This window comes from Furipterus horrens, unplaced genomic scaffold (genome assembly GCF_987537825.1).
Source record: "Furipterus horrens unplaced genomic scaffold, mFurHor1.1.pri manual_scaffold_3, whole genome shotgun sequence".
Classification (NCBI taxonomy): Eukaryota; Metazoa; Chordata; class Mammalia; order Chiroptera; family Furipteridae; genus Furipterus; species Furipterus horrens.
This window is the reverse complement of record NW_028327173.1, coordinates 147805767-147830326: the sequence shown is the minus strand read 5'-3', so window position 1 is coordinate 147830326 and position 24560 is coordinate 147805767. Positions and strand designations below refer to the sequence as shown.

General features: G+C 38.3%; 1 protein-coding gene across 2 annotated transcripts in view; it reads left to right on the top strand.

Moving 5' to 3' along the window:
• INO80 (INO80 complex ATPase subunit) overlaps positions 1-24560 on the top strand; it is a 131703-nt gene that overhangs the window by 28162 nt on the left and 78981 nt on the right. For both annotated transcript variants that reach the window (XM_090270437.1, XM_090270436.1), the window contains exons 5-13: positions 1762-1947; positions 10331-10451; positions 11519-11733; positions 17244-17297; positions 18088-18291; positions 20365-20560; positions 21445-21512; positions 23074-23283; positions 23731-23811. In XM_090270437.1, the coding sequence (XP_090126563.1) occupies positions 1762-1947; positions 10331-10451; positions 11519-11733; positions 17244-17297; positions 18088-18291; positions 20365-20560; positions 21445-21512; positions 23074-23283; positions 23731-23811 (1335 nt within the window). The remainder of the gene's footprint in view (positions 1-1761; positions 1948-10330; positions 10452-11518; positions 11734-17243; positions 17298-18087; positions 18292-20364; positions 20561-21444; positions 21513-23073; positions 23284-23730; positions 23812-24560) is intronic.

Sequence of the window (24560 nt, the reverse complement as noted above, 5' to 3'; positions counted from 1 at the left end):
GCTTCCCAGACAAGATAATGCTAAAGGAATTCATCATCACCAAGTCATTACTATGTGAAATGTTAAAGTGACTTAAGAAAAAGATAATTATGAACATTAAAATGGCAACAAATTTGCAACTGTCAACAACTGAATCTAAAAAGACAAGACAAGCAAACAGCCAGAACAGGAACTCAATCAGATATGGAGATCATTTGGAACCTTAGCAGCTATGGGGGGGAAGGGGGAGAATTGGGGAGGAAGTGCAGGAATTAAGAAGCATAATTTGTAGGTACAAAGTAGATGGGAATGCCAAGAACGGTATAGGAAATGCGAAGCCAAAGAACTATATGCACGACCCATGGACATGAACTAAGGGAAGGGATTGCTGGAGGGAATGGAGGTACTGGGCAGAGGGGGACAAAGGGAGAAAAATAACTATAATAGCATAATCAATAAACTATTTTAAAAATTAAATAAGAAGGAATAACTGCAGAAGTTCTGAGAATGGAAGCAAGTCAGTTTCCGGGATAAAGAAGGCTGCTGTGGCAGGACGATAGTGAATGAGGGGACAGGAGAAAGTGATCACTTAGGGCCTTTGTATACCATGTCAAGGAATTTATATTTTACTCTAGTTACAGTGGTAAGTCTGGTGTCTTTATAAGCAACAAGTGGTACAATCTGGTTAACACTTTCACAAGATTACTGTCATTGTCCAGATGAGTTAAGGATAGCATTTCTTCTATTAAAAATAATTATTTCTCTATTTCATACTTTTCTTGAGAAGAATGGAAAGTATCTTAAAGGTATTCTTTTATTATTATCACTAGGCTCTTTAAAAACCTCATGTGTAAAAGGCCTGGCTTGCTTCATGTCACTGAGGCTTTAAGCTATTGGGAATGCAGAAATCTGTTTAGTCATCACATTTTTTAAAATTGAGATATAATTCATATGCCATAAAACCTACCTTTTAAAAGTATATGATTTAGTAATTTCTAGTATATTAATAAACTTTTGTGCATCGATCACCACTGTCTTATTTCTACAACATTTTCATCACTCCAGAAAGAAACCTCTGTACTCATTAGCAGTCACTTCCTCTTCTATATAACCTCATCTTCTGGCACCTACTAATCTCTTTTCTGACTATGGATTTGCCTATTCTGGACATTTCTTATAAACAGAATAATATGTTGCCTTTTGTGTCTGGCTTTTTTCACTTAGCATAACATTTTCAAGATTTATTGATGTTTTGCCACATATCAGTACTTAATTGCTTTTTATTGATGAATATTGTCTCTGTAATACCACATTTTGTTTATCCATTCATCAGTGGATTTGGGGATTGTTTCTTTATTAGCCATCACAGTTTTAATTTTTTTTGCTTTGGTATGTGACATTGAAATTATGCATAGTGTAAGTACTTAGTAAAATCTAACTTTATTGACGTTGGTAGCATTTTTCATGTTTTAGTGCTCTTTGTTTCCCCAGGTTTACTTGGGATTCTTTTGTTCTTCAGTTGAATTGGCAAAGAATAGTGTAAAGGAAACTGTAATGACTGTCCTCCATCTGTTTTTGTCATTGTTTTGGGATCTGGAAAAAAATACTTCTATTGGGGTGTTTGAATACACAACACAATATACAGATGATGCATTATAGAATTGTACACCTGAAACCTATATAATTTTATTAATGAATGTCACCTCAACTCAATTTTTAAAAATGCTTGTATTGTAAAAGGAATTGGTTGGTAGCAGAAGTTCCATTTCCTCCCCTTTTCAGAGCATTCTGCTAAGTGATGAGTCCAGTGAGGCAGATTCTCAAAGTGAAGACAATGAGGAAGAAGAGGAAGAAGAGGAAGAAGAAGAGGAAGAAGAACTCAATCTCAGCAGAGAAGAACTTCATAACATGTTGCGGCTGCACAAATATAAGAAACTTCACCAGAATAAGTATAGTAAAGACAAGGAGGTAAGAGTTTCAGGAGACATGTCAGACTGTCATGCTGGGTATTTACCCTCTGGGTTGTATTTGTTGAATATATATCATTTTAACTTATATTTTGGTGGTGGCGGTAATGTTATAGTAACAGCTTTATTGAAATATATTTCCCATACCAAAAAGGTTAAGCCTTTTAGCCCTTACTGGTATGGCTCAGTGGCTTGGGCATTGTACCACAAACAGAAAGGTTGCTGGTTCAGTTCCTGGCCAGGGCACATTCCTGCATCGTGGGCCAGTTCCCTGGTTGTGGGCATGCGAGAAGCAACCCATCAGTGTTTCCCTCACATATCAAAGTTTCTCTCCCTCTCTTTCTTCCTCCCTTCTCTCTGAAAATAAATAAATACAATATTTTTTATTGAAAACTGAGCCTTCTAAGGTGCACAATTCTGTGCATTCATGGAGTCGTGTAACTCTTATCGCTATCTAATTCAGATTATTTCGTTACTCAAAAAAGAAAACCTACTCTTCTTATTGCCCCCCATTCTCTCCATTTCTCTCAGCTCCAGTTTGTCTCTATAAATGTGTCTATTCTATATATTTAATACAAATGGAAAAACATGTATCCTAGTCACTTAGCATGTTTTCAAGGTTTAGTTATGTTGTTGAATACGAGGTCTGTCCAGAGCTATACAGCCATGTAATAAGAAAAATAGTCTTTTATTTTATTTTCTTAATATGCTTTATGGATTATGCTGTTACAGTTGCCCCAGTTTCTTTTCCCTTTGTTACCCTCCACCCAGTGACCCACTCTCCCTCCAGCTGCCCACCCCCCTTAGTCCATGCCCATTGGTTGTGCATATAGTTCTTCTATCATCTTCCTGTCTACTCCACCCCCTCCTACAATGCTTCTTAATTCCTGTACCATCTCCCTTCCTTTCCCCCCTCCCCCTCCCCGCTGACCTCCCCCCATAATGTTCCCCATACCTATAATTCTTTTCCCACTCTCATTGCCTACTTAGTTTGCCTTTGTTTTGGTTCCCTAGCTTCTGTTGTTGGTGGTTGTGATACAGTTTTCATTTTAATGTTCATAGTTTTGATCCTCTTTCTCCTAAACAAGTCCCTTTAACATCTCATATAACAGTGGTTTGGATCTGATGAACTCCTTCAGTTTTCCTTTGTCCTGGAAGCACTTTCTCTGCCCTTCTATTCTGAATGACAGCTTCGCTGGATAGAGTAATCATGGCTGTAGGTTTTTGCTTTTCATTTCTTTGAATATTTCTTGCCAGTCCCTCCTCCCTGCAGTTTCTTTAGAGAAATCAGCTGATAGTCTTATTAGGACCACTTTGTATGTAATTCTCTTCCTCTCTCTTGCTGCTTTTTAGATTCTCTCTTTATCTTTAATTCTTGACATTTTGATTATAATGTGTCTTGGTGTGGTTCTCCCTGGGTCCAGTTTTTTTGGAACTCTGTGCTTCCTGGACCTGTAAGTCTATTTCCTTCCCCAAGTTAGGGAAGTTCTGCTTCATTATTTTTTCACATAATTTTTCAATTTCTAGTTTTTCTTTACCTTCTGTCAACCCTGTGATTCAGATGTTGGCCCGCTTATAGCTGTCCCATAGGTTTCTGAGCCTCTCCTCATTTTCCTCACTTTTCGTTTCCTCTTTCTGCACTGGTTGACTGTTTGTTCCTTTCCTATGTTTCAATTTGTTGACTTGATTCCTGGTTTTCTTTCCATCACCACTAGTTTCGTATGTATTTTTCTTCATTTCAGCAGGACTGGCATTCATTCCTTCCCTGTCTTGTTTAAGACCCGCTGTTAGGTCTGTAAGAGATTTTATAACCAAAGCTCTGAACTGAGCCTCAGAAAGATTTCCTAGCTGCTGCTTCGTTAGATTAGATATTTGCTGTCTGGTCAGCTGCGTCACCGGGATCTCTATCATGATCTGTGCCATCCTGACAGTTTTGTGTTTACATTTGCTTCCTGGGCGGGGCTGTCACACCTCCTACACTATAAGGGGTAGAGCTCTGTGCACTTGTCACAACCAGTCGACCCTTCTCACCACGCTGTGGTGTTTCGTGTTGGGGCGGGGGTCCAAGATGGATTCCTGCTGTTCACTCTCTGCTGAGAGACCGGGAGCCTCCTCTTCCATCCTGCCACCCCACCCTCACCCCACCCCCGCTCCGGGCTTCACAGTCCAAGGCAATGGAGCTCTGCTTTCCCCGGCGTTGGAATTGCAAGCTGACGGGTCTGGTCTGCAGCCGGGGTTGCTCCCCAGGAGCTTCTCGCCTCCCCTGTGTTTATTGCCGTCCAGCTGCCATCACTGCTTCCACTGCCAGTACAGCTTGATCTCTCCACCCTACTTCACCCCTCCTACCTATCCAGACAAGCGCCACTTCTTTATAACTTCATACGTTGTACTTCCATTTATTTTCTGGAACTTCTGCTTATTTCTGATTTTGCAGTAGTTACATTCCTTCTTAGTTATGGAGGGAGATGGAGCATGTCAGTCTAGGCCTCCATCTTGGCCGGAAGTCTCCTGTATGTGTTTGCCTCTGTGTCTTAGGTAGAGCTGTCGCTCCTATTACGTTGTAAGGGGCAGAGTCTTAGGGATTCATCAGTACAGGGAGACCTGTTTCCACACGTTGTGGCGCTGTTTGTGGGGAGGGGTCCGAGAGGGAACAGTGCCACCTGCCCAGCACTTGCCCCTTTTCCAGGCACTTCTTCCACTTCCCTATGGGACTGGTGCCTCTCTAGCTATTGCCGTGGCTGTCGTTCCCAGAGTGGGTGGTCCTGCAGATGTTCTAGGACTGTGGAGGCCCTTTAAACAGTCAGACTTTGCTGAAAGACCGGCAGTTTTTGCCTCCGCCCCAACCTGCACTGGTTTGCCCAGTCGAAAGCAATGAGGCTTGATTTTCCCCAGTGCTGGGACGGTGAACTGAGCAATCTGGTGAGGAGTTAGAACACTCCCCAGGTGTCCCTCCTGACTTTAAAATGTGTAACTGTGCTTTCCGCCTGCCTACTGCTGTTGCCACCACCACACCGTGTCCTCTCCACCCTGGCTACACCCCTCCTACCTCTCTGGGTGAGTATTTCTTCTTTATATCTTCGTGTGTTGAACTTCCATGCAGTTTGATTTTCTGGAACTTCTGGTTGTTTCTAGTTTTGAGGTAATTGTATTTCTTTTTAGTTGTGGAGGAAGATACAGCATGTCTGTCTACACCTCCATCTTGGTCTTAAGTAGAGGCGTTTATTGACAATGCAAGATACAAGAAACATTTTTCATAGGACAGTGATACATCAGTCCCCTTCAGAGTAGGCACCTGGAAACCTCACACAGTTCTCCCAATCGCCATAAGCTGCCCTGTGGTATTTTCCTGAATTTCACTGATGGTCTGAAATATCTTGCCTTTCAAAGGTGATTTTAGTTTTGGGAAAAGCAAGAGGTCGCAGTGCACCAAATCCAGACTATAGGGGTCTGAGTCACCGGGGTGATTTGATGTTTCACCAAAATACTATCCATGGGATGTGGTGCATGAGTGGGTTCATTGTCTTGTTGAGCTGCCAATCACCAGTTGCCCATAGTTTCGGCCTTTTGAATCATCTGAATAGTTTCTTTTGAGGAATGTTCAATCCTAATGCAAAATCTGATACAGATTCATTTCTCTACTCGCTCAGTCATTTTGAATGTGATAGTTACACAATATGCAAGGTCACTCAGTGGAATCGTCTGCCCCCACTGACAAGTACAGTGAACTCCTCATTGTTCACAAATGCACATTCCAGTCTACTCTTTCTTATTAAGTGTATTTTATTGATTATGCTATTATAGTTGTCACAACTTTTTTCACTTTGCCACCCTACATCCAGTACCCCCATTCCTTCCAGCAATCCCCCCGACTTAGTTCATGTTCATAAGTTGTGCATATAAGTTCTTTGGCTTCTCCATTTCCTGCACTATTCTTAACATCCCCTTGTCTACCCTGTACCTACCAATTATGCTCCTTAATCCCTGCACCTTTTCCCCCATTCTTCCCTTTTCACCTTCTAGCTTGATTATCCTCCAAATGATCTCCATATCTGTGATTCAGTTCCTGTTCTGGTGGTTTGTTTAGCTTGTTTTATTTTAATTTTTTTAGATTCTGATGTTGATATTTGTGAGTTTGTTGTCATTTTAATGTTAATAGTTTGATCTTCTTTTTCTTACATAAGTCCCTTTAACATTTCATATAATAATGGCTTGGTGATCATGAACTCCTTTAGCTTTACCTTGTCTGCGAAGCACTTTTATCTGCCCTTCCATTCTAAAGGATAGCTTTGCTGGTAGAGTAATCTAGGTTCTAGGTCCTTGCTTTTCATCACTTTGAATACTTCTTGCCAGCCCCTTCTTACCTGCAAAGTTTCTTTTGGGAAACCAGCTGATAGTCTTATATAAACTCCTTTGTAGGTAATTCTTGTTGCTTTTAAGATTCTCTCTTTCTCTTTATTTTTTGGTATTTTAATTATGATTTATCTTGATGTGATCCTCTTTGGGTCCAGCTAGTTTGGGACTCTCAGTGCTTCCTGGACTTGTGTCCATTTCCTTCACCAAATTTGGCAAGTTTTCTTTTATTATTTTTTCAAGTAAGTTTTCAGTTTCTTTCTCTTTCTCTCCTTCTGGCACCCCTGTGATTCAGGTATTTTTACGTTTAAAATTGCCCAAGAGGTTCCTAAGCCTCCTCATTTTTTCAGTTCTTGTTTTTTCTGTCTGTTCTGATTGAATGTTTATTTCTTCCTTTTTTTCCAAATTGTTGCTTTGAATTCTGGCCTCCTTACCTTCACTGTTAGTTCTATGTATATTTTTCTTTATTTCAGTTTGTTTAACCTTTTTTTTTTTTCCCATGCTCAGTGAGTTCTCTGACCATCCTTACCACAATTTTTTTTATATATGCATCTGATATGTTGGTTATGTCCATTTTTTAAAATTCTTTTCTGGAGTTTTGTTCTGTTCTTTCAGTTGGGCCATATTTCTTAGTTTCCTCAATTTGGCAGCCTCCCTGTGTTTGTTTCTGTGTGTTAGGTAGAGCTGCTTTGATTCCCTGTCTTAGTGCACTTGCTAAGTTGCATGGGGTGGAGCCATAGGTATTTGCCAGGGTGGGGCTACCCACTTCACCGCATTGTAGCTCTTTGTAAGGGTGGGCTCAGAGAGGGGACATTCTCACTGCCTGACTTCTAGAAGTTTGCCTGGTATTAGCGCCATTTCTAGTTACTTCACCTACTTCCCATATGCGACTGTTGCCCTTCCCGCTCTTGCTCTGTGAATCCCAGCATGGGTGGGTTTGTGTATATTCCAAGTCCATACGAGCCCTTTAAAAGGACTCTTCGGAAAAACTGGCAGTTTCTTCTGCCGCCTCAACAGCCACTGGTTTATGCAGAAGTTATGAGGCTTTGTTTTCCCAGTGCTGGAACCCTGGGCCGTGCAGTCTGGCCAGGGGCTGGGATTGCTGCTTCCAAGGTATCACTCCCGATTTGTATCCACCACATGTGAATGTGGGACCACCCGTTCCACTTCTAACATTGCCTGTCTGTACTGCACCATGTCTCCTCGCCAGTTTGCCCCGACTCTGTCTCTGACTCTCCTACCCATCTGGATGAATGTGGCTTCTTTAAATCTTTGGTTGTTGGTCACCTGTACAGTTTGATTTTGTGACAGTTCTGGGTGTTATTTGTTCTGAGGTTTAGTTGTAATTCTTATGGTTGCACGAGGAGGAGTAGCATGTCTACGCGTGCCTGCATCTTGACTGGAAGCCTTCAGTCTACCTTTTATTGGCTGCCTGGTTACATTGATGTTGCACAAACTATTCTTGTTCAATTAACAATGGCTGGATTTTTTTCCGGACAGACTTTGTATATCAATACTTAACTTCTTTTTATTGACAAATAACATTACATTGCATGGACATACCATATTTTATTTATACAGGCATCAGATGTTTATTAACTAATTGTTTTTTGTTGTTGTTTTTTTTTTTTTTACTTTTTGGCTATTATGAATCATAGCTTTGAATAGTGAGTTGTTTCTACTTTTGACTTATGAATAATGATGCCATGAAGATTTAAGTTCAAGTTTTTTGTGTGGATGTGTATTTTTATCTCTCTTGGGTATTCATCTAGGAGAGTAACCACTGGGTTATATGATAATTTTTAAAAAGATTTTATTTACTTAGTTTTAGAGATAGAGGAAAGGAAAGAGAAAGAGAGGGAGAGGAACATAAATGTGTGATTGCCTCTTGCATGCCCCCAGCTGGGGACCTGGCCTGCAACTCAGGCATGCGCCCTGATTGGGAATTGAACCAGCAACCCTTTGGTTCGCAGGCCGGTGCTCATCTTTTGGTAATTTTGTGTTTCCCCTTTTACAGAACTGCCAGACTACTTTCCACAGCAGCTACACCATTTTAAATTTAATGCTGTTGTTGTTGTTGTCCTTTTTTTTTTTAAACCACGTTTGCTCTCTGGAAATGTTGCTATCTTGAAAAAAACTCCCTTTCTTCACATTCTAACATTAGATTGATGATAGTTTTAAGTGGTAGTTATTTGAATGCTGTTACCAAAACCTTCTGATTTTTGACAGAAGTGTAGTATTTCGTACATGAGCAATAGCATTTTTAAAGATCTAAAAGCTACAGTTATTAGTTAAGGTTCAAACTTAGTTCAGAAAGCTTTGAATAATTTGCTGAAGGTTGTAAGCCTGTAGAAGTGATAATAGTAAGATATCTAACTGTTTTGATTTAAGACAAAGGCTTCTGCCCTGGCTGGTGTGGCTCAGTGGATTGAGCACTGGCCTGTGAACCAAAGGGTCGCCAATTCGATTCCCAGTCAGGGCACATGTCTGGGTTACAGACCAGCTCCCCAGTTGGGGGCGCACAGAGGCAACCACAGATTGATGTTTCTCTTCCTCCCTTCTCCCCTCTCTCAGAATCAATAAATGACATCTTAAAAAAAAAAAAGACAAAGGGTTCGTCTGTAAGGTACAGTGTTAAGATATTTGGTGCTCGAAATTTTCTTTTTTAATTGACGTAAAACATAAATAGGAGGAAGTCCACAGGTTTTAAGTACAGTAGTTCCTCTCTGTATCGGGGTTCACTTATCACAGCCTCACTGTATCGCGGGATTTTTAAAAATATATTTAATTATTTATCACGGATTTTTTGCTATATCGCGGGATTTTACGGTACTGTATACATATGTTGTCAAAGTTACGTAGGTTTAAGAGTGTAGAATATGTTTAAGAACATAAGTAGTGTTTATAAAAGTGTGGAAAGGATTAATAAGGGAGTGGGAAAGGTTAATAAGGGACTGGGAACGGTTTATAAGTGTGTGGGAAGGGTTTATAAAGCCTTAAATATATATATATATATATAAAAAATAAATGTAAGGTTCCTACTTCACGGGGGGGTCTAGAACATAATACCTGCGATAAGTCAGGGAATACTGTATACAGCTTGTAGAATGCTCATTTAATTTTGACCTTTGACAGAGGACTATGTAATAGTTTTTTGCATCACTCTTCTCTCCTAGTTTCGTTCCTTGACAACTCATTTGGCCATACTCCAGGAAAAGAGATTTGACAATAGACTACCTGTTTTTAATTTATATTCATATTTATCCATTAGTACTAAGTGTTACAGAATTAATGAGAGCTTTGTGGGTCAATTTAAATGAAATGTTTGACAGGATAAACTACTTCCTGGAAAGAAAAATTGATATTCATATGTTATTATTCTGGCAACGTAGACACTATTCATAGTATTGTCAGACTCCCTTATTGGGAGGTGAAAAGAGAAAAGATTTGAAAGATTGAAGTATTAGGATGGATGGTGACTATTTGAACCAAATGTAAGACTCTAAGCTAGAATAGCTGGCATCAGAAATTCTAGAAAATCTGAGGACTTGTTGGTAACAGAAATATGATTTATATCTTGCTAATGAATTCCAAGAGGTGTTCTTTCTGCAAAGAATTGCATCTCTCAAACACAGGGTGGGGCAAAAGAAGGTTTACAGTTGCGAGTAGGTGAAGCGTGTATGTAGTTTATTGTATTTTTATTAATTAATTATATTATTTTCCATATAAATAAATGTAAACCTACTTTGACTCCACACTGTGTGTCAGGACTTAGTAAATATTCTGATGGAGATTCATAAGCATGAAGGGTTTTCCTTAAATTATTTCCAGTAGCTTACTATATGCATAGCCAATGAATCCGTTTTCTTTTGAAGTTTGGGAAATAAGTGTGTTGGTCTCTTTGTGGGAAGAACACTGTACTTAGGAACTATGGTTTTCCTCTGGCTCAGCTTTCTGTAGTAAAGATGATTTGAAGACTGTGCTATAGGACACAGATAGGCCCTTCTAAGGATCACTGTCTTTGCCTGCTTCAGCTGCAGCAGTACCAGTACTACAGTGCAGGCCTGCTCTCCACATATGATCCTTTCTACGAGCAACAACGTCACCTACTTGGACCCAAAAAAAAGAAATTTAAGGAGGAAAAGAAACTTAAAGGTGAGCATATTGACCTGCCTTCCTCGTTTAATAAATTCTTAGTTTCAGGATTTTGTACGGCCTCCTCATGCATTTGGACTTTGAATATAATCCATGTAGTAGAACTTTGCTTTATGTGAAAAACACTAGCCCCACCCCACCCTCCATCTAATTAGTTGTAAGTTATAGTAACCTTATTTTGTATTGGGTTTATTATCTTTTCTAGAATTATGAAGACATAAGAACTATGGATTTCTAGTTTATACCAATTTGTTTATTCCTTTTTTTCTTCTGTATATTCTCCAAATGTTGAAAATGCTCTGGGAGTGGGAGAAGTTGGTTATACACAGGGAGATATGAGGAGAACCTGACGTGTCTGAAATAAGTTATCATTGTTGCTGTGGTGATTTAAAATAGATTACCGTATGATGATCTTCTGTAGTACTTTTTACATGTTTACCAGGAAATGTCATTACTGTCTTATTGAGCTCTAAGCAGCTAGAAATCAGGAAGGAAGTAGGAAGGGAAAGTTAAACTATCTGTACAGGCAGATTTTATTTCCCTAAAGGCATGAACTCTACTCAGACTCTTTTCAGCCTTTTCTCCTTCTTTCTCCCACATCTTCATTGTTTATTTCTATGTTTTCTTATCCTTCACCTCCTCCCCCCTTAATTAGGTTTCTGTTCCATGTCTAATTTCCTTGTCATAAGTAAGTTAATGCATTTTTCTTTCTCTTTTTTTAGTTACCTTACATTGCCACCAAGTAGAAATGTTTCCTTATTTTTGACCATTACTTGAGCCCATGATACTTTATAAACTTTCCTATTTTTGAGTTCATAAGAAATTCAGTTTTTTGCTTTTCTGTGTTTCTCTTTGATGTAAACAGAGGGAGTATCCAGTATTCTTTTCCAAGGTAGTGAGATCTTCCTCTTGGAATATTCATGGGCCTGAATAGATAAAGAGATAAACATTGCCAGACTGAAGTGGAATGAGGAAAGAACCTTGAATTTTCTTAAAGTGATGAGGTTGTTGCTGTCTCCTGTGGAAAGGAAGAAATACAACCTTCTGAGAGTCTATTTCCTTTGCAGCCAAGTTGAAAAAAGTGAAGAAAAAAAGGCGAAGGGATGAAGAACTTTCCTCTGAAGAATCCCCTCATCGCCACCACCACCAGACCAAAGTCTTTGCCAAGTTCTCTCATGATGCACCTCCTCCTGGCATCAAGAAGAAGCACTTATCCATTGAGCAGCTTAATGCTCGTCGCAGGAAAGTATGGCTCAGCATTGTGAAAAAGGAACTACCAAAGGTAAGTGAGCATCTTCGGTATAGGCGATGGCAAGATGGTTTTCTCTGCCTGCCCTCTAAAGAGGAGCTATGAGAGTTAGATGCCCTGACACTTCAGAAAGGAAATTCATCTGTTGGAATTAAGAGAATGCTGAGTAGTACTCTCTTAGATTTTTCTAGAATTTAATCAGAATTCACAAGACAAGTAATTGTTCTGTGATGCTCCTCGGCCAAAAAGGGGGGGGGGGGAGGATCTCCTTGAGGAAGGAACACAGTTTTCTTACGTACAGCTATGGAGATTGACAGCAAATATAAAAGTGATAATAGGGGAAATTAAAATAAAATTGTTGAGGTATGTTTCTTAGAGAACTTAGAGACATGTAGATGTTACTGAATAATCAAGCACTAGAAGAAAATGTGAGTGATTCAAGAGAAACATGTTTAAGCATTCTTTTTGCTCTTTTAATAAGTGGTGCTAGATAGTGGGGGAGGTGAAGGAGGGTATGGGGGATAAATGGTGATGGAAGGCTATTTGACTTGGGGTGGTGAACACAATACAGTTTACAGTGTTGGAGAATTGTGCACCTGAAACCTGTATAATTTTGTTAACCAGTGTCACCCCAATAAATTCAGTAAAAAGGAAAATAAAATAAGTGGTACTGGGATAATAGGTCGTCGTCGTCGTCGGCGGCGGCAGCCGTCCGTCTCGAGAGACGATGGTGTAGCTTCTTCAGAGTCTATCTGCACCGCCGAGAATGGCTGTGCAGTCCGACTCGGGAGTGACATGGTATCTGTCTCCTCCCGTGTTGAATCGACATCTTGCGATGACGCTGAAGCTACAGAGCCTGGGCAGGGTAATATGGAGGGTCTGCTGTTGCCCATGCAGCAGACCCCCCCTCTCTTCGCAGCTGAAGGGTCCAAGGGAAAGACGGAGTCGATACAGCTTGGGTTCAGGTGCGCCGCAGGAGTTGCCGGTGTTGACTACAACGTCAAACCGCCTTAGGGACTCTGGCTCCGGATTTTCTGTCGGGGTTTACTCCCTTAGCCTTTCCCCTGAAGAGGTATGCTGCAAGGCAGCGGAGGTTTTTTGGAGTCAGAGTTTTCCTTCTCTGATGTACCCTGACTGGAAGATCGAACCAGCGACACTTAGCTCGCAGGCCGACGCTCAATCCACTGAGCTAAACCAGCCAGGGCAAGGATAATAGGTAGCTATTTGGAAAAAAAATAAAATTAGATTTCACTTATACACTCCAGATGGATCACAATGTAAAAAAAATGAAACCATCCAAATACTAGAAGAAAACAGTTGCATTCCTATTTAACCTTAGTGTAGGAAAAGAATTTCTAACTGAGACTCAGCATTCAGGAGCAATAAAAGAAAATATTGATAAATTTGACTACGCAAAATAAATTTTTGCATGACAAAAGACAACTGGCAAACTGGGAGAGATTATTTATATTATATACTATGGCCCAAGGGCAATTATCACTAAAAATAAATAGCTCTTAAAAATTAAGGGATAAAGGACCACAAATTCAGTAGACAGGTGGGAAAATGACACAAATAGACAATTAAGAAAAAAAGATATGAAGATGACCCTCAAACATAATAAAAAGAATCAAAGTCTTATATAATTGGAGTAATACAAATTAAAATAGCACCTAGACACCATTTGTCACCCATCACACAGGCAAAAGTTTTTAACTACAATGACACTTTCTGTTAAGGAGGCTGTGGGGAAATAGTCACTCATACTTTCCTGCTAGGAATGCAAATTAGGAGAAACTTAAGGAGGGAGAGTTGACAGTACCTAACAATCTACATTTGCACTTGTCTTTCAAACTAGCACTTCCACTTGTAAGAATAGACTCTGACGCTAAACCTTCAACAATACAAATTAATGTAAGCGAAGTTATTCATTGCAGCATCATTTGTAATTGCAAAATAATATAAACAACCTAAATATCCACATATGGGACTTGAGTTAAACAATGGTAGATCTGCATGGTAGATTATTGTGCTGCTGTTAAAAGAAAAGAATGAGGACGAACTCTCTGAACTGATATGAAGAATTTCTAAGACATACTGTTAAGTGAAATACAAAACAAGAGCAGGTATTTAGAGTATTTACCTTTCATATTAAAAAAGGGGGGGGGGAATACAGAAAACACGCAAATATCTGTTCCTTTGTGCAAAATAAATTCAAGAAGGATAAATCAGAATTAAAGCGATTAATTCCTTACAGAGGCAGGGCAGGAAAAGGGTAGAAAAAGGGAGGGGATGGAAACAGGCTAGCAGGGATGAAGAAGGAGTCCTTGAGTATTATCGTTTTGTAAAGTGCTGATTTTTAGAATGATAGTAGTGTTTTACATATTCCTGACTATAACTTCGAAATAAACAAAGCAATTCAACCAACCAGGATGTGGGTGGAGAAGGAGGTTGGTTGTATGTATATGTAGGTAAAAGGAATAAAAACAGAAAAAAATGAACTTAATTGTTTTAAAAATGAGTCACATACTATGTTGCAACGAGTGGAGAATAAAAAAAGTCACCTAAGTGACTGAACAGTATTTTGACTGAATGTGTAAGGCTAAAGACCAAAAGAACTATACATAAATGCCATGATTGACAAAGTAAAAGTGTTCCTCACAGTAAAATGAGTTAGTACTTTTGAAACTACTTTATGTACTCATTAGAATTGAACAAATAAATATATTCTGTTTCTTACTGTTGGAGAAAGAAGTTAGAAGTAAAGAAGAGGGGAGGGGAAAGCTAAAATGAAGCCTGTGAAGTTTGATTGGAATCAGATATTAGTATATGGTTTTTCATGTACATATGGATAAATATAGAAATATAGTTGGGTGTGTATGTATGGATTAGTATACATATTTTTTCTAGCTCTGTTTGCTGACAGGGCTTAGGAGCAATGGCAGCCCAGTAACAATGAGTATTACCTAGCACTCAGACCTTGGTTTCTAAACGCCTTTTATTCTCTGATAAAAGGAACTAGGGCTCCTAGTTTAATACAAGATATGCCTTAAACATCTTACGGTGCCAGAAAGTAAGGAAGTGCTTGAAAGAAGATGGGATGGTGGCAGAGGCGGGGGTCTGCTGAGCTTGTCAGAAAAACACAGGAGCCAACCTGAAGGAGTTGCTTATGGACAAAGTTAGAGTAATTTGAGAGACAGAATATATAATAATAATTCTGGATTTTAACCCATAGAATAAAGAAATATTTATGAATTCACACTGTTAGAAATAAATAAAAAGTAAGGTAGAGGTACAATTGTTTCTTACAGTAGAATTTGAATTAGTAAGTATAGAAGGAAGGAAAGAGGCGAATGCTAAAATTAGAGGGCAGAAGTTAAAGGAGAAACTACTTGCGTAGACTCAAAGCATCCGCCCTGCAATACATATTATAGTACAAAGGGAAAGGTAGTAACTGTAGTAGTGAAAACTGGCAGAATGAATTTTAACCAAATGCTCAAAGTAAACATCACTAGTAATGTATATTTTGACATCATGAACTCATTGATGTGATACATTGAGAAGAAAACTTTATTTCTGTGGAATTCTGCCAAAATGTATAATGTCACTTCAGTCATCAGAAAACCACAAATTTTGGGATGTTCCAAAGAACAACTGATTGGTGCTTTTCAAAAGTGTCAAAGACATGAAAAAGACTGAGGAAATGTTACATCCAAGAAGAGACTAAGGAAAAAAGAGACTAAATGCAATGTGCAATCTTGTGTAGGATCCTGGAACAGTGAAAGGATATTGGTAGGAAAATTTTTGACATTCAAATAAGACCTGTAGTTTAGTTAATATTTTACCAGTGTTAAATTCTCATCTTAATAGTTGTACTCTGGATATGTAAGATGCTAAAATTAGGGAAAGCAGGGGGAAGGATATAAGGGAATTGTACTATTATTTGCAAATTTTCTGTAAATCTAGAATTAGTTCAAAACAAAGAGTTTTTAATACTATATGGCTAGAATAATGCAAGGAACTGCCAGGTATCTTTTATTCATTTAGCATTATTTTGGTCTCATTTGCCTTTTTACATAAATGTATGCTTTTTTCTCACCCGTTTTGAAGATTTGAGACTTTGTGCTAACCTCACTTCTAATAATTCAGTGTGGATTTCCTAAGAAAGAGGACATTTTGTCACATAACCACAGTGCAGTTATAAAAATGATCTGATCCATAGACCATATTTAAATTTCATCAGTCGTCTCAATAATGTCTTTTACGTTGCTTTTTTTCTTTACTGATTTAATCTAGGATTCACTCTAGAACTACATATTGCATTTGTCTCTAATTTCCTTTAATCTGAAACAATTTCTCAGCCTTCATCTTTCATGACATCGTTATTTTTGAAGAGAATAGGCCAGTCATTTTGTAGAATGTTTCTGAATTTGGATTTGTATGATGTTACCTCAGGATTAGATTTGGATTCTGCATTTCTGGTAGGATTACCAGGGGAGTGATATGTCCTTCTTTGTATGTCACATCAGAAGGCATATGACACATCTCTCCTAATATTGGTATTATTAGCTTTGATCCCTTGGTGTGGTGGTGGTTCTCTACCATTTCTGGGGAGAAAGTTTATGTGTGAGCATTCTTGATGGGAAAAGTTATGAGGAAACATGCTTTGTACTTGGTGAAGAGGCTTCAGATGATGCCCTCTTAATAACAAGGAATTGAATGGAAATATTGGAGATTCTTGTCTTTAAAGTGGCAATAGCTGCTTAAGAATTTGTAAGAGAAAGATTTTGGTAAAATGCCTTACAGTTTCCTTAGGCACACAGTCTGAGTTGGGAATAGTTTAGAAATGGCTTCCATGCCCCTGTAACTTTGAGCCCATCGTTTCTTCAGAATGAAGGGGAGAGCTTCTTAAGAGTCAGAGAGCCACTCACTTCTGCCTCTTCTGTGTCTTCTCCCATGACAAATGAATTTTGCATCATGGGAAATTCAGTTTCTTTATTGAGATTTTTAACTGAAGTAGAAGACACAATAAGCAGCTCGAGTAGGTAGCTGAGTCATCGTATGTTATGTCTGCCTAAGAATTTTTTATTGTAGAAGGTGATGCAGAAATTGAGTAATAGTGGCAGCAGGTTTGGCCTGGCTGGAGTTAGGGCTAGAGTCACTAACCTGAGGGGTTAGTTTACCTTTCTTGTAACAATTTCTGCATCTGAGTGCCCTGCTCTCAGCTTCTTTGCAGATTGGCCCAGGCAAGCAGTGTATTTTAGGGTTAGGATATGATGTTTTATTTTTCCTAGCCCACTTCAAACCTTACATATAACCTAAATTCTTTCCAAAAATGTACAGAAGACTCTTAAGGCAGTGGCAGCACTATCTTATTCTTAATGCTTCTTTAGTGGGTTTATATGTGATTCTTCAGTTAATATATCTTGAATATGTTTCACTTGATGCTTTATTTTTTAACCCTCAAGTTGAATAAAAGAATGTCAGTACATAATCTCTTCTCAAAAAGAAATTCTAAATGAAACTTTTTAAAAATATTTTAGGCTAACAAGCAGAAAGCTTCAGCTCGTAACCTGTTTCTCACCAATAGCCGAAAGGTAAAATTATAGTTTTATATTTCCCATTTTATGTTTTGCTTGAATGTGTTCTTGTTCTTTGCATTCATGCTTGCTGCTCTTGTCTCATGTAACCTATTGTTAATGAATATAATGGTACCTAAGAGAGTTTAGTGTCTAAGTGTGCTCAATCTATTTTGTAAATAAAATTGTTCTTCCTCACATTTCTGGTATATGAACCTTTTATAGTAAGATCATATCCCACTCTCATTTGTTGGGCAGACCACGGAATCGTCCTGTGTTCAGACACTTCATAATATCTTCCCTTAGAGGAGAATAACAGAGCTTCCTTTGAGAGTTGTGAGGATCAGATGAGGTAGTGTTTCTAGTTGTATTTGCATGGGGTAATCACTCATCCTCAGTTTCCTCATCTATAAAATGAGGATGATGATAACAACTTCATAGGGTTTTTGTGAAGAATAAATTAACTTAATATATGTTAAGCTTAGAATGGTGCTTATCATATAGTAAGCATTCATAGCTATTATTAATGTGTGTGATCATACTTTGTAACTTCCTAGCACAAGTCATTATGCTTTCCTTTTTTATCTCCTAAGACATTATGTCAATAGATTTCTCATCCCTGATATTACCTTGGTGTCTGAGTCTGGGCCATAGTACTATACAGGTTTATTAATTAGATTGGGAGAGAAGGAGATGTGGCCATAGGAGGACTGTGTGCACTGAAAAGAATGAGGAATGTTGTGGTTTGGAGCCCAGGAAGCACTGGTCCCGGTGTCAAGCCCTCCATTGATAACATTGTCATCTGCAGCTCGCCCACCAGTGCATGAAGGAGGTGCGTCGAGCTGCATTGCAGGCCCAGAAGAACTGTAAGGAAACCTTGCCTCGTGCCCGCCGCCTTACCAAGGAGATGCTTCTGTACTGGAAGAAGTACGAGAAGGTAGAGAAGGAACACCGTAAGCGTGCTGAGAAGGAAGCCTTAGAGCAACGGAAATTGGATGAGGAAATGCGGGAGGTAAGACAAGAGCATAAAATTTTGAAAACCCTAATTGCTGCAGCCATACCAAGAGATTGGTTTGCACTTCATGAATTATAAACCTAACCAATGAAATTGTGTAAAAATGTTTTAAGACATAACTTTAAGGATAGCGATTTTAGTCTAGTAAACCAATTCTGTTCTTATTCATTCAATAAAATCTGTCCCTGGGCTTCCCCGCTTTTCTTCTATGCTAATTTCTTCTATTCTTTGCAGCCTATTTCTTTGTATATTTCTGGAGGAACAAAAAAAGAAAAGAAAGGAAAAACGAAAAGTGACAAAGTAAAAGAAAACAGTTTATAGCTACTCTTGGCATGGTGCCAGGTGCTGGCTGTTTGATGTGTTGGAAGATCAGGGCTGGTTGCCAAATTTAGGGCCAGATACGGACAGTGGACAATTAGCCCAGATTTCTGAGACCCAACCCTACCTACTTTGCTGTTTTAACCTGCAGCTAGTACTCTTGCTAAGTCTGATGCCAGCTGATGAAGGTTGAGTATATTGTTTGGGGAAGCAGGAGGGGAGACTTAAGAGGACAAAGGTATTATGTTCCCGTTGGTGAACCATTTGGGAGGAGTGGAAGGAAAGTTGAGGTCTGCAGAAAGAAGGGGTTCAGAGGATCACATGTTTTCTTTCAGTATAGGCAGTACTCTTGCAAAAGCAGGGCTGTGGAGTCTCTCCTAAGCTTTTGATCATCCCTCCTTTATCGTGCTGTTGAGAATGAATATGGAGTTTGCCCAGTTCTCTTAAGTCCCCTCAGTAACTTATATCTTTGCGTGCAAGATAAACATATTTTTTTTTTCCACCCCCAAGATAAACATATTATTGAGTTAGTAAACACATGATGCTATCGGGAATGCTTACTGAGTTCAGAGGCATTTAAGAGTCATGGATCTTGAAGTTTTGCAAGGGACTTGGCTTATGATCTAGGTTTGTGAGACATACTCTTAATTATGTTGATAGCCAATTGATGACAATTTCATCTGTGGGTATGTTAACTTGTATGTCTTTTTCTCTGAACTTTTGAAATAAAACTATTTTTGATGGATCTTTATTGCCCTTTAGTTTACCTTGTTTTACAAAGGTTTTCTTGAGTGTACTTTATTTAGCTTTGGAACATGAGCATTTGTGTCTGTTATGAAAAAAAAAAACCTCAGTGTTTTCTCAGATTCTCAGATTTTCTTGCTAATTTGAATCTGGCTCAAGTGCTATGAAACCCTAAAAAAAAAAAAAAACACAATATTTTGTGGCATACTTTGGGACTTGTGCCTTTCTTGGCTTTGATCCTTATAATAATTACTGTTTTTGTTTTGGGGAAGTAATTCTAATGATAAATCAAATACACTTCATAGGAATTTTATTATAAAATAGTTAATGAAAGATAAAGACTTTAATTTTGTATTTATTGTGTATACTATATTCCACACCATTTGGTCTTTGAGGATATTTGTTTACTCATTTTATTGTTTATTTTGATGAATGATTATTCCAGAGGCACTTCAATTTTATTTTTTTCACATTAAAATAAAGTATGTATTTGGGGGAGCATTGTCTTCCTTTGATTGGCTTCTTCTCAAATACTTCCCACATTGACTTCAACAGTAATTTATAGCTCTTAGTTACTTACTTTGAATTTTGGTGCTAGATAAAGAAGAGCTTTTGACGTGTTTACATTTTTGAAAATAATGAAGCTATTACAAATGTATCTGCCACCTAGGTTATCAAATAAAATATGTAGATTAAATTTAGTTTGTGTCTGAGTAGCACTATACAAAAGTGATATAATAAAGAAATAAGCATTTTAGACAGAAGCCTAACAGAGAAAAGATTTCATATTATGAAGTAGATCAAAACATAGGTTATTATTAGACTATAAATGAAGGTTATTATTTGCTTTTAGTACCACTTGGTTATTGTAAAACTGTTTATTAGTAGTTTTTACCTTTCTAAAGGAAGTATATGCAAACTGTATATAGGTTTAGTGAATTCTGTTGACTACCTTTTGTATGCAATTAATGATGTGACTCTTTTCACTTCAACTTATTTCCTGTTTAGGCCAAGAGGCAACAGCGAAAACTAAATTTCCTAATTACCCAGACAGAGTTGTATGCCCATTTTATGAGTCGCAAACGAGACATGGGTCATGATGGGATCCAGGAAGAAATTTTAAGGAAACTAGAAGACAGCTCTACCCAGAGACAAATTGACATTGGTGGAGGGGTGGTAGTTAACATCACACAGGAAGATTATGGTGAGTCCTAAATCAAGAGTTCGAAGAAGTAGGTACCTTCCATTTTGTCATATCTAATACACATTAATTCTTGCAAGTTTTCTCTTGACTGATAGATAATATTGATCAGTAAAGGGGACTTTATTGTACTATAATAGAAAATTGAATGTTTCCATAAAACAAGCATATACAATAACTTACTGAAGAATTTGAAAAGGAAAGGGTCACGTTATATGATCTTATAAGTTTCAGGATGTTTTATATGTTTTTATTTGTTAGTGGAAATAGAAGGTATTAAATCAGAAGAATTCAGAGAATATAACGTCTCAGGAGAAAACATCATCTCTCCCATAACAAGGTTGTTGGTCATGCAAGTTAGGCACTATTCAGTTTTGGTATCTTTGTGACCATGGGAGAGGGAGGAATTGGAATGAAGTTTGAGAGAAATTTCACAGGGAATAATGATCAAGGTCATGTTGAGCTAATAATAAAAAGAGAATGGGGGTGCTTTAGGGTATCTTGGTAGATACATGTGTCTGTATTTTATCTTTTGGAATAATGTCATCTGGCGGAAGTATATCACAATTTTGAATCCTCATTGTCTTGCTTTCATGGCTTTGGCATTGCTTAATGCAGGAAACCCAGGATTGGGAGGCTGGAACTCAGTCTCCTGGTTATTTTTGTGAGCTGGCTTTTGTGATAGGAGAGCATGGCAGCCCTCTGCCTCCATTGCCACTTCCAGGTCCTTACCTCTGTCAAGTAATTTTGATCCTTTCTGTTCTCTCGTCCTCCATGAACTTAAGGATAAATAGAACTGGGGAGTCAGGGATACAAACATGTAGATGTGAATTGCATCTTTTAATAAAATCAATTAATGAGAATAATCTGTAAGTTTTTCTTTTCAGATAGTAACCATTTCAAAGCCCAGGCCCTGAAGAATGCTGAAAATGCTTACCATATTCATCAAGCTCGGGTGAGTCTTAAAAATGAAAAGATAAACTAATGAGCCCTGGAAATACCCCACAACCTTTTACTTGGGTAATCTTCCTTCAATCTTAATCATATTTTCAATTAAAAGCATTGGCACCCTCAGCTGATGTGGCTCGCCCACCAGTGCATGAAGGAGTATATTCTGTAACCGAAAGATTTCAGGTTCGGTTCCTGGTTGGGGAACATGCGTAGGTCATGGGTTCATCCCTGGTCCCAGCGTGGATCCCCAGTCTGAGTGCTTACGAAGGCAACCACTTGATGCTTCTCTCACATTCATGTTTCTCTCTCTCCCGTCTTCTCTCCCTTTCTCTCTCTCTAATAAAGTAAATGAAACTATCCTTGGGTGAGGATAAAAAAGAAAACATTGGAGAATGTGTGTATGTGTAGGTGATTGAGGAAAGATGGAAAACAAGCATTCATTTGATTGAAGCTAGGAGAGTTTGCCTGCTTTTTTGTCCTCTTAAGTAATCATGGGAAACATACTCAGAAATGCACCATGGTTATTTAGTGAAAAGACCACATTCTTGCTTGTTACAGCTATATCATGCCTTAAGAAAACTGCTAACTCCTGGCTGGGTGGCTCAGTTGATTGAAACATCATCCCGTGCACCAAGATGTTGCCAGTTTAATTCCGTCAGGGCACATACATAGATTGCTGGTTCAATCTGTGGTGTGTACAGGAGGCAACTGATCGATATTTCTCTCTCATATTGATGTTTCTCTCACTTTCTCTTTCTCTCTCTTCCTCTTGCTCTGAAATCAATAAGAAAACATATCCTCGTGTGAAATTTTTTTTTAAAAGAAAAAAACTCTTTAAGTTAGTACTTTTCTTTCACTTCAGTAATAATTTGCTTATTACTGGCCAATTTTGCTCAGCGGTTGGAGCGCCATCCATAACCAAAGGGTCATAGGTTTGATTCCTGGTTGGGGCACATGCATGCATTCTGGGTTCATCCCCAGTCCTGGCGTGAATACCGAAGGCAACCAAGCGGTGCTTCTCTTGCATCAGTGTTTCTCTCTCTTCCTTCCTTTCTTCCTCCTTCTCTCTCTCTCGCTCAAAAATATAAATGACAATGTCCTCAGTGAGGATAAAAAAAATTGCTTATTCATGATATAGTGATATTTACTGAAACCAGAAAGAAATTGCAATTAGATTGAATTAAGTAAAGAGAGCACAGTATAGCATATTGCATAGGAACCCATATATAATTTCAATAGTATACAAGTCAAGGTTAGATATAAACTCAACCTTATTTCCACCAATCGCAGCCAAATTCTATATCAAAACTTAAATAAATTTCTTGATGAAGCAAGTAGTCATATATAAGGCTTAGTGTCTATCCATCAAAAGCATGTTTTTAATTGTTAAATTGATTTTAAAATATTAGTAATTACTTTTAACGTACTATGCTTTTATAAGTAATATATCATTTTACATTATATATCAGAAATTTTGTTGCAATTAGCACAGAAGAGATATATTGTCGTTATGAATTTTAATTTAATTTCTTACATTTTTCTTCTAATAAGTATTTATTTTCCAGACAAGGTCATTTGATGAAGATGCAAAAGAAAGTCGAGCAGCTGCCTTACGGGCAGCAAACAAGTCTGGCAGTGGGTTTGGGGAGAGTTACAGCCTGGCAAATCCATCTATCCGGGCTGGTGAGGATATTCCACAGCCCACAATTTTTAATGGCAAATTAAAAGGTTATCAGCTGAAAGGCATGAATTGGTTGGCAAATCTCTACGAACAGGTAAATTTTAGAACTGTATACCCATTCTCTTTCATTTGTTACCTGTTTAGTGGATTGTGAAATGAGCACCAGATAATGACTTAGATTTCATTCCTTTTAAAAAGCTTTATCCTTTGACTAGAGTCAAAAAGATGTCTCCATATTTTTAACCTGGAGACTTTATTGGAGAACATTTATATCACATATATAGTTTGTCTTAGGTGGTCTTGGTAAGCCTAATTCTTTGCTTTTGTGCCTGGATTAGATTAGCAATGAAACTGGCTTCACGATTCACAGTTGTTGCTATGGAGCTGACAAAAGGAATCATAGCAATGGGTTAAGTGCTGAAGCTTGGTGTGTCTACTCACTTTTGTTAGAACTAGTTTAACATTTAGTTCCTTTAGGCAGTAGGTTGAACCCTGTATGGTGGAATGTAAGAGGTATTAACTGTGAGTGTGTTTTTTCTAGGGTATTAATGGTATTCTTGCAGATGAAATGGGCCTTGGGAAAACGGTACAGAGCATTGCCCTCCTGGCCCATCTGGCTGAGGTGGGTAGATGCCATCTTCCTACTTTTCTCTCTAGATTTTAGGGTCCTTTTCTATTGAGAATCAGGCATTATCAAGCCCTATGTTAGGCTCTGTAGCATACCAAGCCAGTAGGACTTGCTCCTTGCCTTCAAGGCCTTTACAGAGTGACATAATGTAGTGAAACACTGATTTTCAAGACTAGGACAATTTTTGAGCATGTGTGGTTTGGAAACCTTCCCCACCACCAGTTGGGAACTACCATTGTGGTGACAAAGACAGTGTATGGAGGGACCCGAGTTCATATTCTCAACTCTACACTTATTAGCAGTGTAATCTTGGGCAATTCACATAACCTCTTTGATCTGACTTTAACTTTTCTGAGGTTGTTTCCACTTCTGCAAACTTCCTTACAGGGATTATGTGAGAATTAAATGAGAAAATGTGTAAAAACCTTTTGAAAAAAGCAAAAGCTCTATATCCAGTGGATGATAGAAAAATTGTTATGATCATCTAATATAAGGGAAAGCAATACATGCAAATCAGTATGTTCTAAGTGCTTTGTGAATGATATAAATTAAAGCCTATAAGAGGTGAGGGGGCGGTAATTGCTTGCTGTTTTTTTCCTCGGGGTGTGTATAAGCAGCTTCTTTCTCAGTGTTTCTCTTGTTACAGTGTACTTCCTGTTCTTAAATGGCTCTTGTCATTAATTATAATTTTGAATTAAATATCTGCAGTTTTCCTAAGTTGGCTAACCCAGTTTTTCTGTTTC